Source organism: Clupea harengus, chromosome 5 (assembly GCF_900700415.2).
Source record: "Clupea harengus chromosome 5, Ch_v2.0.2, whole genome shotgun sequence".
NCBI classification, from domain to species: Eukaryota; Metazoa; Chordata; class Actinopteri; order Clupeiformes; family Clupeidae; genus Clupea; species Clupea harengus.
Genome location: NC_045156.1, coordinates 11627028 through 11639961, shown reverse-complemented (window position 1 = coordinate 11639961; position 12934 = coordinate 11627028). Strand labels below are relative to the sequence as shown.

At 42.0% G+C, this 12934-nt stretch overlaps 1 protein-coding gene across 2 annotated transcripts; it reads right to left on the bottom strand.

The window, feature by feature from the left end:
- Window positions 1-472: 472 nt before the first annotated feature.
- On the bottom strand, window positions 473-10923 carry tespa1 (thymocyte expressed, positive selection associated 1). 2 transcript variants are annotated; one of them, XM_031567701.2, is made up of 12 exons: window positions 8270-10923; window positions 7716-7880; window positions 7280-7322; window positions 5051-5103; window positions 4786-4842; window positions 4139-4175; window positions 3979-4035; window positions 3705-3800; window positions 3380-3588; window positions 2052-3262; window positions 1617-1704; window positions 473-1045 (listed from the first exon to the last, which is right to left on the bottom strand). In XM_031567701.2, exons 2-12 carry the CDS (start codon window positions 7858-7860, stop codon window positions 969-971), a joined length of 2073 nt encoding a protein of 690 aa, XP_031423561.1. In that variant the 5' UTR covers window positions 7861-7880; window positions 8270-10923; the 3' UTR covers window positions 473-968. The 2 variants fall into 2 exon arrangements, with proteins under 2 accessions (XP_031423561.1, XP_042563752.1); XM_042707818.1 differs by lacking the exons at window positions 7716-7880; window positions 8270-10923 and having other exon boundaries at window positions 5051-6206; window positions 7280-7695.
- Window positions 10924-12934: the final 2011 nt, after the last annotated feature.

The following is a 12934-nucleotide window of genomic DNA, read 5'->3' as shown; positions in this document are numbered from 1 at the left end:
TGCTTCCCTGTATGTGTGTGGTGATGTAGATGGCCCCATGAGACAGTGCGAGTGTTAATGTTCAGAGTGAGTACTTTAATCTTCCTGCTGTTAGATGATAGTCCGGAGCTTGACGAAGGAACAGGAACAAACACAGGGAGCTAATAGTCCGGAGTTTGACGAGGCAGCTGGCAGATAAGTCCATACACGACGAGACCAGACAATAAGCGAGACAATAAGCGAGGGGAGTGAGTTGTTTAAGTACGTTAATCTTACATATGGCTTGTCCAAAGGCATACTTCAACTAGCCCACCGAACATAGGAAAATAACGCCAATGAAACTTAAAGTGAGGCAGACGTTTCTGCTCCAGGTTGCTTTAGCATCACTCTTGCTTAAGCAAGACCACCGTTTTCTTCCACTCGATCCATATTGATGTGGAGTATGTTTCTGTCATCCATCCATGACTAATGAAGGTCACTCAAAGTAGTGAGGTATATTAAGAGTTATTTATTAGCTTACTTCATCTCACAGCACCAGCAGAGCATCAGTACCTGTGGCAGGCTCAAAACTTTCTGATAAGGTAGCAAACAACAGGAGTTCTTATAGCTTCAGCAGGGGTCAAATTAAGAGTCCCATAGGTGTATTTCCCCATAGCATACAGTAATACATGTGCATAAAGAACATTGTGCATAACACATAGAATACAATCAGCAACACATAATAATACAAAAATAATATAATACAAAAGCAATGGATGAGAACACATAGCAACCACCATGCATTTCATTCTAAAGGCTACACCAATTTTTTTTCTGGAATAGGGGCATTCATTGCCAAATATCCTTACTATAACAACTGCCCTAAGGTAAGAGATGGTTATGGTTACAGTATTTTGCAGGCGCTTTTGTCGAAAACGACCTACAAAACATTAAAAAAAAATACATTACAAAAAATATATATATATATATTATGTACCAATTAATAGTTATTAAGCCAGAAGATGCGAGTCCTCCTCAGCGTAGCCACTGCTGTCCGACTGGAAGCTGTCCCCTCGTGGAGGTAAACCTACAGTAGACACACACACACACACACACACACCACACACACACACACACATACACACACACACACACACACACACACACATAAAAGTGTAAACCTACAGTAGAGACACACACATAAAAGTGTAAAAGACACTCTGTGATAGATACATGCATGCAGAGCAAATGCATTTCTAGCACTTTGTCATGACAGTTCTGCACTGTTTGCTGATAAGCTAGCGACGCTTCTGGCATACCACCCTTCCTGTTGTGTGGCTTCCTCCTAGACACTGACAGTACGATAATGAGGATGAGTAGCCGATTCACACCCACGCTATGCTGTTAAAAAAATGTGGTGATAGCTCAGCATAACACCACATTCACTTAATCTTTTACTGCACCAAGGAACCCTTTGGGTAGCCACTGCTTGACCGATAATGCACAGCAGTAGAGTTGAGTGTTTTACAGCAAGAGTCTTCTCCTGACAATGTTTTGTGGCCTCTTAAAAACACTTTGAACTTGAAATTGCATTCTTGAAAGGAATTGTTCAATACTTGGCTTTAGATAAAAAGCCAGCTCGAGCTTAATCCACTCACTTTTGTTCAGACCAACGGCAGACAGGCATAAGGAGGCAAGTGTCCTGGACTCTGACTGTCCAACATCATCTTCCCCGGCACTGTGAACCTGTGCAAAAACAACAGCTTTCTATTTGCACTTCTAATCCACTTATTCACCATGAGTCACACACCGTTGGTGGGAACAGTTGAGAACACTGAGAGGGGGCGGATGTATATATATTTTTTAAACAGAGCTACAGTACAGGAGCCATTAGGCCATTATACTACAGGGGTAGAATCATATGATCTGTTCAACTGAGGATGTAGGCGATTTTACCAGAGGTGGCCAGCATTTTTTGTTGTTGTAATGATCACTTCCATCAAAGCAGAGCTACAGTACAGGAGCTAGACCTTTGTTGCTCTGCGGAGGTGTTGTGGAGGCTGATGACTCAGACGGAAACACATGGTACATACCTCTTCTAGTTCAAAAGAATTTGCTTGCTTGGGTTTAAGGCTGAGTTGAGCCTGGTCGGCACCCTTCGTGGGCCTCAGGTACCTCCGGTTCCTCCAGACTCCATCTGGGAGCCGTGCCTGAGGCTGGGTGGAGCCAGAGTGCGAAGAGGGAGGAACATCTTCCGCTGCGTCGCCGTGGGTAGAATCGCCATCCCAGCCTGTCACCAGTATCTGACACGGGGACACAAGTCTGCACATGCTGGGATGAGGTGATGGTGAGGGCGACTCACCATCCCCTGAATAATGCTCAGAACAGATTTTAGGGATAGTCACGGGATCACCTTGTGAGTTTAGATTGGCTTCTGAAGGCGAGCGGGTGGAGATGTCTGAAACTGGCTGTCTTCCAAAGTAATGAGGCACTGAAGTTCTGAAATCCTGTGCACTGCAGTAAGGTGCCTTGTGCACCTGCTCCACAATCGGAGGGCAGATAATGTCACGGGTCACCTTGTGAACAGGTACCATGGGAGTCTGCAACGTATGTGACTGAGGTTTGGGGGTTACTGGCCTTTCGGAATTGTGAGTGACCGTGTTCACCTTCTCACCGGAATCTTCTGGAATGTTTGTGTCATCAACAGCACTCTGAGTTTGGCAAGGATCAGAAAATGATAGCCTGACCCTGCAGTTGCTAACTGGGGCTTGAGAGGCTTCCCTCAATTCTGAGAACAATGTGCTTGAGTGCTCCGTGCTGTCAAGACCTGCCTGAGGAGTCATATCTTCATACGACCCCCCCTCAGGGCTCTCGCCTGTTTCTATTTCTGTCTCTAGGTCTACGTAAGTGGCGCATCCCATATTGGTATCAACAAGTCCCACATTCTTGTCCTCCTCAAGGCCTGAGTGTTCTAAAGTCTTTGTGTCTGTGTTTACTAACTGGGTTGCTATTTCGGGGATACTGTTCCGCTTCCTAGGTGAGTTGTGGGGTGATGTGGACTCTGAGGCACGTGTGCCAGTGTACAGGCACATTTTCGAAACAGTGTCCTTGAGCCTCTCCACGGGGGAGCGAGGCTCGCTGCGGACGCTGCTAAAGAAGCGCACCCCAATCCTCTTCTCAGCCGCAGGCGAAAAGCTGAACTCAGGTGGGGCGAGTTTCTGGAGGGGCGTCCTGGAAACGTGGGAATAGAGCGAGTAAAAGGCATTGGCCATCGTTGTCAACACCTCCACTTGCCTGAAGCGACCTGCACAGGAGAGAGAAAGAAATAGAGAGAAATACAATTTGTCTCCTGGCTGCCAGCATATCATAAGGCTCGCTAAACTAAGGGAAGACATATAAGGACGTATGATATCTCACTTACTAGCAAGTGACAGGTTAGGGTCCTCCTGACTGACACGGCGGAGCTGCGACTCCAGGAAGAGGCGGAAATTGATGCCATGCAGTTGAGAGGGGAAGTTGAAGAAACGGGAAGGAATTCGTGCCGTGACCTGTGGCTCATCGCAACCAAAGCCCAGATGGTACAGGGTTTCCTCCGCATCCTCTGAGCACATCTGCAGAACCTCAGAGATACTGTGTGTGTGTGTGGGTGGGTGGACAGAGTGGAGAATGACAGAGAGATTTATGTCAACAGTGATGCTATTAAGACAGACAGAGGCAGGACGCAGGTATGTGAGGTATGTTTTTACCTCGAAGCGGTCTTACTGGTAGCGGAGGACAGGCAGCTGGAGGCCATGCTCTGACCCATATTGAAGAGGGGAAGGGTAAGCTTCTGTTGAGGCGTGCTGTGAACACATTGACGTTTTCATTACTAGCTTAGCAACTATGTATACTGAGCCACAGCAAAGTGACATGCTACTGCATGACCACTGAATATAAACTTTAGTGTGCAAGCTGAACTAGGTATATGCAGTGGAAGCAGACACTAAAATAACATCAAGTGGTAAGGCGGCTGATATTAACCTTGTGGTAAATGTTTTCCGACATGATTTTGGTGGGGGCAGGAGCACAGGACTGCGTCTGGTGATGCAACATACAGCCAATACAGAGCAAAGTGAATGAGGGACATCGTACACATGCCAAACAGCAGAATATTTTAAGGACGAGCAACATGTCCTCTCACCCCAGTGATGGTCTGCGAAGATCATGTAACCCGGTAGCTGCAAAGAAAAGACACTAATCTGAGACACGCCTTCATCCAGCTTACCCATCGTTTGCATTCTCATTACAATTCACTCTGCCCCTTCTAATACTCATGTCAAACATGCTGGTCACTGGCCACAGATCCCCCTTTTCAGACACGTGGCTTTACAGATAACACACTTTATCTGATTGAAATCCACAAGGATGTCACTCAAGGAAGAAGTGTAGGCTTTTGATGGTACAAAGAGGCCATTGTTTTTAACGGAGCAGAACTGTGTGGTGTAATGGAAATATGATGATGAGCACTGTCATCACCGTGGGCAGTGGTGTTGCCTTTGGCTTTGTACAGTGACAATATGGAATGAAAGGCTAGAGCAATCAGCTATTGGTAATAGGAAAATTGCTGAAATGCTACATCATTGCATCCTTTATCTTGCTATTCTCTTAAATCGCTCATATTTCTCAATCGTTTGGTGTTGAAATTAAACTTGGGTTTATTTAGGACCTGGATAAATTCCCACACACAAACAGAGAAATAAATGTCTTGGTCACACACAGTCCCAGCTTTTCCCATGACAGTCTTTCCTGTTTTGTTTCCTGTGTCTATGTTTGCTTTCCTTCACTTACCCTCGGCTCCTAGACTCAGGTCATCTTCAAAACTGTTACACGTTTTCAGTAAAGACTCTGGTGGGGAGGGAAAGAGGAGTAGTGTCACTTAACGTTGCTGAGGATTTGGACTGCCTTGTTAACAAGGATGACATGACTAAGGGAAACGTAGCAAAGGTCAGCCCATCCATGATCATAGATGCATTCAGCCAAAACGTTACGCACTTGCTCAAGCCAAACAAAGTGTGGATAGCTGTGGTTTTCAGTTTGTTTTAGGAGGACTTACCAAAAGTCAGGTGACCAGGATCAACTCTTGTCTCCTCTTGTCCAGTGTCTGGCCTGTGAAGGAATAAAGTGTATGAGAAGAATGATCTACCACTAAGCTCAGCAATCATTGAGTAATTGTGTATGCCGATGGGTAGACTGCTAGGATAAAAATACCCACAAAGCAGTGCGGCCGACATTGCAGTGTTCCGCTACTGCCTGGCATTTTTACATACAGGCTGCTATCTCAGATAGCACATCACAACTCTGGGTACCATTACATGGTATGTTTGAATGACCCTGATTTCCGTCAAGTCAAATAATAAATCTAGTTTTCCTGCTGTCTCCTACTGAGTTTACATGTTCTTTTGGCACTGGCAATGGCATTTTAGTCACCAGGGCATTCTGTTCATACCATACTGTTAAATGCATTCTATTCCTATTAGACAGAGATAACTGACTGAATCTACATTGACAGTGCAATTCTACAATGCTACAATGTCTGCATGTTTCTGATCGATAGCAGGAAATGGGAAATTGACATTACAAGACACACTTATTTAAAAGAAGTCAAGTCAAATGTATTTATATAGCACATTTTAAAAAACAGAAACAGAGTGCTTTCAAGTTGAAGTTAATCAAATTAATATCTTCTATCTTCTCTGCCTTAAAATGGGGGGGGGGTCAGAAGGTTAAACATGTAGGCTGGAGCTAGTCCATTCACAGCCTTAAAAACCAACAATAAAGTCTTAAAATCAACCCTGAACCTTGCTAGGCTCCAATGTAGTTCCGCTAAAACTGGTGAAAAGTGTGGTCAAACTTCTTGGTCTTGGTCAAAAGTCTAGCTGCTGCATTTTGGACCACTTGTAACTTATGAAGTGATGATTGGCTTAGCCCTGTGCATACTGCTTTGTGATAGTCCAGTCTAGAAGATATAACAGCATGGACCATCTTCTCTCAATCTTTTTGGGATAGGAAGTTTCTCACTTTATTATCCTCATCTGACAAATAACACACCAAGATTCTTCACTGTAAGCGTTTGGTATGGTGTGAGAGGACCAAGCATACTACTTATATCAGGGGAATCAAAAATAATAACCTCTGTCTTATTTTCATTAAGATTGAGAAAGTTGTTACCCATCCAGTCTTCAACGCAGTCAAAGAGGTTGTAAATTGTCCTGATCAGAATTAAGAGGGAAATATATTTGAGAATCATCAACATAACAGCGATGAGAGATCCCATGCTTTCTGAATATCTGGCCAAGAGGCGATCAATAAAGTGAGAAAAGAATGGGGGCAAGTATTGAACCTTGTGGGTACAACATTTGAAAATACGCCATCCATATATAACTTTGTAATTGATTAAAAACAGCCTTTTTTCGAGTATTTATGGTGGAAATGGGAGCTTAGAGATAGGTCTAAAATTTGAGGGAGAATCAGGATCCAGATTAGGCTTCTTTAGCATAGGTCGCACCACTGCACGTTTAAAAAATGAAGATACAGCTCCTGAGATAAATAATTTGTTAATGATAAGCACACTGCTACCCATGACACCTCCTTTAAAAGGCGAGATGAAATCAAATCTGTGGAACAGGTTGTGGGTTTCATATGAGAGTCTAACCCAGTCAGGCAGGAAAGTGACAGCTCATTAAAATGATCCAGAGTGCAGGTAACATTAAACATATTATTATAGCCATTTGTTAATTGTTTTTAATAATATAGTTTAAGAAGACTACCAGGTGGGTTAAGAAAGCTGTCAATGGTACTAAATAGGATCCAGGGCCTACGGTGGTTTCTGTGACAATTTACGCAAAGAATTCTGACTCACTTCTGGCTTTTTTCTAAGAACATCCTTGCAGCCTTTCTATCAAAGAGATACTAATTTGACAGCACTAGTACTTGTATCATAGCAAGGAAGTAGCATGGTATTTTTCACAAGAATATCTCTTCCGTAAATACAAGATAAGATAATTTCCTGATTAGAGAACAAATCAAATCCAAAACTTTGAATAGATATGGTGAGAATTACTGAAAGATATTGAATTGGTGTGTAACCCTTAACAAAGCCATTCTTTAGCGCGTCTATTTTTAATTACACATTTATAGCTCATCATCAGTCTCTTATCCGTCAAAACCTGTAGTGGTTTTCCATTCATTTGTTTTTATTGCTCTGCCATCGAACCAACACATTGTGCTACTTCTCACGTCTACACAGAGGCCTCTGCACACGCACACACACCGTTACACTTACCCACAGCCTTGAAGCCAGGTCTCAATCTTTCCTGTAGTACATCCTGTGGAAAAGACATGCAGAGACAAAGAGAGAGTCAGTGAACATGCAAGATGTGCACCTCTGCTTAAGCACAAACAAAATGATTATTAGCTTTTCCCCAACACGGCATAGGCAGACAGTACTGCACTGTAGTTACATAAGCTTAGTCTATATTTATCAATATATTTTATCCATTGTTTTTATGGTTGTCTCTTTTTACCTTTTGTTCAAAGAAAATGTATTTGGGGACCCATTTTTTACAAGCTAAAGGCTAAGGGCTTCAGCAAATGTGTAAGAACCAATATGTAAGTTCCCTTCCTCAACACGAACTGAAATTTAGTTTACGTTGTAGTTCCTTGCCGTTAACTATTGTCTGTGATCTGGATTAGGGTGTAGGTCTGAAAATACGACTCACCTCCCAGAAAGACATCGTCCTCCTGAGTGGACAGGTGCAGGTCCGTGGTCGCTGGGTATGGAGCCTGATGTTCTGTCTCCTCCAGGGTGAGCCAGCTGCGGCGGACCCAGGCGTGTCGCCTGACAGTTGGGAACGGGGTCTCCATGGGATCCAGACAAGAGCGAACTGAGAAAACACATGTTGATGCCTTTATACAGACGGTCTGACCGAAGACGGTTATTTATTTGTTTATTTAGGGGTTCACAATCTGAACAGAATAGCTGTCTGAGGCTAAACATTTTAAAAGTTCAGCTAGAAAATATATTAGGTTGCTGTTAAAACCTTCCTTGGACAATTTACCTAAAGGTATCAGCTAAATAAAGAAACAACAGTCCACTTTACCTCAACAATTAAAATACATTTATTTTAATAATATTATTATTATAAATAGGCGATATACATTACCCATACAAAAGCGTATTTTACATTAACAACGTTAAGAGCAAAGACCGTCGCAAGATAACCTGCTACGCACTGAGGCGAGTCGGTTCTAAAGATTGTCTTCCATAACATACCTTCACAGTTGCCGGTTTCTTTGAAATTCAAATCGAGGTAGGACAGTATTCACCGCTCAGGTATCCGATGTTCAGTTTGCAACGAGGCATCCCTGACTTTGCCCTTTATTTCTAAATGTATGCTCCCGAGGATCCCCATTTTTAGAGCATTGTTCGCCGCCAACGCAAACTTTCGTGCCCGCGCTTTTGACACTCAGTGCTGCAGCTACATGAAGAACGAAGGAGGAAATGATGCAGCTATTCAGAAGGCAGAACTGAAAGATCGTTAGCACCTAGCGTGCAATATGCTGAACCTGTGTAGCCGATGGCGTGGCGATGTGCAGTGTCATTTCTGGGCCATTGTTGCCAGTATTCTATCATCATGCCATTGACCCAGCCTAGAGTCAATAGGATCCGGGAAAATACGAACACCTGTTGTCAACGTAAATTGCAGGAAAAAGTAACAAATGGTTGATCTGATTCAAGCAATGGGCAAATTCGATGGAGTTCTAGTTTAGTGCTCTAAATACATATAACAATTAAGTGAGCATAGACGTGAAAGCACATACACACACTAACAAATCAAAGTAGCCTACAGGAACGGACCTATAAAGGTACAAGTGCTTTGACATTTTTTAACATAACGTAAATGTATGGTTTTAGGTTAAAACATCTACAGGGTGTAACGTTATCATCAAAACGTTCTCTGTTAATACTCATCAAGCACTCAATTTTTTTTCTCATTCCCTGCGCGTGAAGCAGGTCCGAGTCCAGCTGGAACTTTTCTAACTGTCATGTGTTCGTGACATGATATATAGTTTGATATTAGTGACCTGTGGTTTGTGCATATCCACTATGGATGTATGACAAAACACGTCTTGACTGAGGATACCTCAGCGTCTTAACAATATGTATCATATTCCAGATATGTAATCAAAATATCTCCGGATACACGCCTTTCTCCCGGGGTGATCAATGATTTGCTGCATAATTTACCTGTACCTTAAGTTTGTTTAAAGAAAAAAACTCTGGATGAGTGGGCACTAAATGTCTCCCTGAAGAGGAACAAATGAATGTGTGTTTTTTTTTTTTTAAATGACTGCTTCATTGTCGCCACTAGGTGGCAGACATTCCCTAATATAATTCACAGCTTTGGTTGGCCCATCCTTTTGTAAAACCTTGAGGGTGATTGTACTCTTATGTTGGTCCTGTTATGCTTTGAGACAGGTTTCCGTTTTCATATTACATTCATATTAACAGTATATTCACATAGAATATATCATCAATGTGAAAGAATCTAAACTTTTTAAATATTGAATTGATCAGACAATTTTCTTTTGAATCATCCAGTTTTGCTTATGATTCCAAGAATATTCCTGTGTATTATGTATGTATATGTACATTAAGGGTCTTAGTGAACTATTACAGAACTATTTGTTTCACTTACAGTTGTTTTATGTTTATCCAGTGATTTTATGGGGAGGGTGACAGATTAGTCAAAAGAAACCACCTTGTTTAAAGCTTCAGGTCTCACTTTATATTAATCAAACTCATTCACGTGAATACTGTCCTGTGCAGAGCGAGCAGAGTTATTATAGTTTTGAAAATGTTATTTGTTTTAGTCTTTCAGCTTGTTTTTTTTTTATTTCAGTTTAGTTTTAGTTAGTTTGATGAGTGCATAGTTTTATTTTTAGGAAGTGACTAGTTGTGAAAAGTGAAAAGGGTAGGATGAAAGCATGCATGACATCATATATGATTTATTTCATTCATTTTAGGTCCTTTTGATTAGGCCAGTGGCCATAAAGATGTCAAACAGAACAGAACAAGCGGTATATCAACAACAGTGCAAATCGAGGGTGGAAACAATACACGAAACTGATTTCACCTGCAATTTATTTTAGTTCGTGTGGCATTGTTCAATTCTAGTTTTATTTAGGTTTCGTGTTTTTGAAAACGCCACCGTGATCAAGGATGGGGACGGCAGTTACACATTCCTCAGGCACTCCTTCCTCTGTTCTCTCTCTCACACACACTAAAGTTCTGTCCACACCCAGTCCTTGCGCACGGTGGCGCGCGCCTAAAAACGCAATTTCCGCTGACGCTCGGTGCGCTTTGCTGTCATTTCATCTGGTCGCGCACCTCCCAATTTGTGTAACCTGTCGCCCGTGTCATATAAACAAAATGAACGAGCAGGAGACGAAAGCCGCAGTTCCATCTGTATCTGTGCATCTCTATGACTCTTCGATGAAGGAGCGGAGGGATTCCCAGATGGCACAGAGGCAGATTGCTGCAACAAGTGTACAAACGTGTGTGTGGTTTACTAACGTTACTTGCCTGATGGAGACCTGAGGGTCAGACCTTTGCATGTTGGCTGTGCCAAAACGATGGGGAAAAAACACTGTTCCAATGTAGTTGAGATCATCTCTAGGTTAACCTACAGTTAGAAGGCCAGTTTTGCTGGTGACAAGCAATAAAACACTAGCCCAGAAACTTAGACCAGACTCGCCCAGTTTAATCCACACATGAACACAGGTGATCCAGTTTGCTTGTCAGTAGCCTTGGCTATTTCACTGTGCTCTTTTTGAAACATTAGCTACTCTTATGACTGCTTCCAGCAGTTCATCCACAAATTAATACTGGTGAAGGTAATTGTCACATACATCCCGCAGCGTGTAGACCGCGACAATACCGGAAATTTCAATATGGTCGCAATTCGTATTTTCTTCAAAATAAAAGTCGAAACTAATTTCTTTTAAATTATACAAGGACGAAAAATGAAGAAAACGCTATCATAAACGTAAAGGTGAAGGAATAAAAACCAAAATGGGTAAAAAGCTTGAAATGTCCTTAAATCAAAATTCTGGGAAATGACAAATTCAAAAATAGTGTTTGAACCTGTACATGAGTCATTCTAACTGCCTGAGAGTTGAAAGGTAGGCGATAAAATGCATAGAATTGACCTACGATAATGAAATCCTCATGACAAATACTTGAGGAAATATATAGATATTGACACCTGAATCGCCTTAGTAGGTAGGTACCAGGGTATAAACACCCCAGTCAAAACACATAAACTCGGTCTATAGAAATGTATTTATTTTCTTTTTGAAAATATACAGACATATACAGACCCCCCCCCCCCCCCCCCCCCCCCTATGTGGAAATTATGCAGACTTTTATTTTGACGCTTTTCGCCGCCATATTGTCGCTTACTGTCGCAAGTCACCTTACGTCAGCAGCGACACTTATCGTGTAGGAGAAGACTGCAGCGACTCCCACATAAAAAGCATTTCAAGTTTGGTGACTATGGTGACTATTGCTGAGACAGTATGCATGGTAGTTCCGGACCAGTGGTCCAGGAAAAAGAAAAGTACATCGGTGCCGAGGATCCCTTCCTTTTTACATTTCAGTTTAGGGAGGACATGGACATGTTTGTAGATGAATGCGTAAACAATTGCAGGACTATTCTCAGGGATACTTTAAGGTAGCCATGGTGAAGGGGAAGAGTAGAGTGAAGTGGGGGACATGTCCTGATTTGCTTTGTGTTGGCTGCTTAGATTCTTTAGCTGTTGTGCTGCTTTGTTTGCCGGACGTGGACTACAGACAGTCCCTGGATGTCGCTAAGGTTCCCAGGTGTGCCTCTCTTAAACATGAGGGGGAAAAGAGAAACACAAGCATATTACCTCAAATGAAACGGATAACAACTAGCATTTACAACTAACAACTTTAATTTATTCAAATTAAAATGTATTTTGCATTTCAATGTTGACACCAAAATAGTGTGGTGACACGAAAATATAAAAGACTGTCCCTGTTTTTCTCAGTCACTTTTCATTTATCAGATTATCCTCAACATTTCCGAAACAGTATGTGCATTTCTTAAAATAATTTATACAAACAGCACCATCCAACGGATTACCCGCAAAAACCCGTAACTGCTGGCCTGGCACATGCACTCTGGATTGGTGGCCTATGAGGTTCTGCATTCCTGTTTGTCTTTGAACAAATTGAATCAATCATTATCAAACACATATAAACAATCAAGATTTGAATGCTAAGTAATTTAGCTAACATTTCAAAAATGCCAATCCATACCATACCAAAAATACAATGTCACTGAAACTGATGAAGCTCACATTGTTGACATGTTGACATAAATGGTTTAAACTATTTGCATGTCATGACTTCCACACTGAATATCTTGATGTTTTGTAGACAGAACAGCATAAAGCAAAACAATGACAAATGGATTTGCACAAGTGACTAGATGATGTGGCGGTTGAATAAACAGTTCTGAGAATTGTAATTCTGAGCTGAGAAATGTACCAAAGCGAGTGTCGCTGCCCGATGCACCATTTTACGACATTAAAACAGTAAATTACACTACCACACTACATGCCCTGAGATCTTCTCTTTATTATAGATGAAATGCCAATGTGTATTCAAGTTGTGAAGAAAATAAGTCGTCACACCAAAAAAATACACCTGTTTTGGTCAATCTCACCGATTCTCACGCTATGTCAGCCATGAAAGTTGCCGACCCTGCCATCATGGTGTGTGTGCGTTCTTCAAGACCTCTGATGTCTGTCATGCAATTTGTGTTTATTCAGGGATAAATGGCATTTCCGGGATTGCGCTGTGTAGCCAATGGGATATGGGATCCTGCCACTTAAAGCAGCAACACGG

Excerpts from the sequence above, each read along its gene's own strand:
- tespa1 (XM_031567701.2), bottom strand. The coding sequence starts at position 7,860 with ATGGAGACCCCGTTCCCAACTGTCAGGCGACACGCCTGGGTCCGCCGC. Across the intron at positions 3,801-3,978 it reads CGGAAAACATTTACCACAAG|CACGCCTCAACAGAAGCTTA; the intron begins GTTAATATCAGC and ends ATGTGTTCACAG. Across the intron at positions 1,046-1,616 it reads TGCCGTTGGTCTGAACAAAA|GTTTACCTCCACGAGGGGAC; the intron begins GTGAGTGGATTA and ends TGTCTACTGTAG.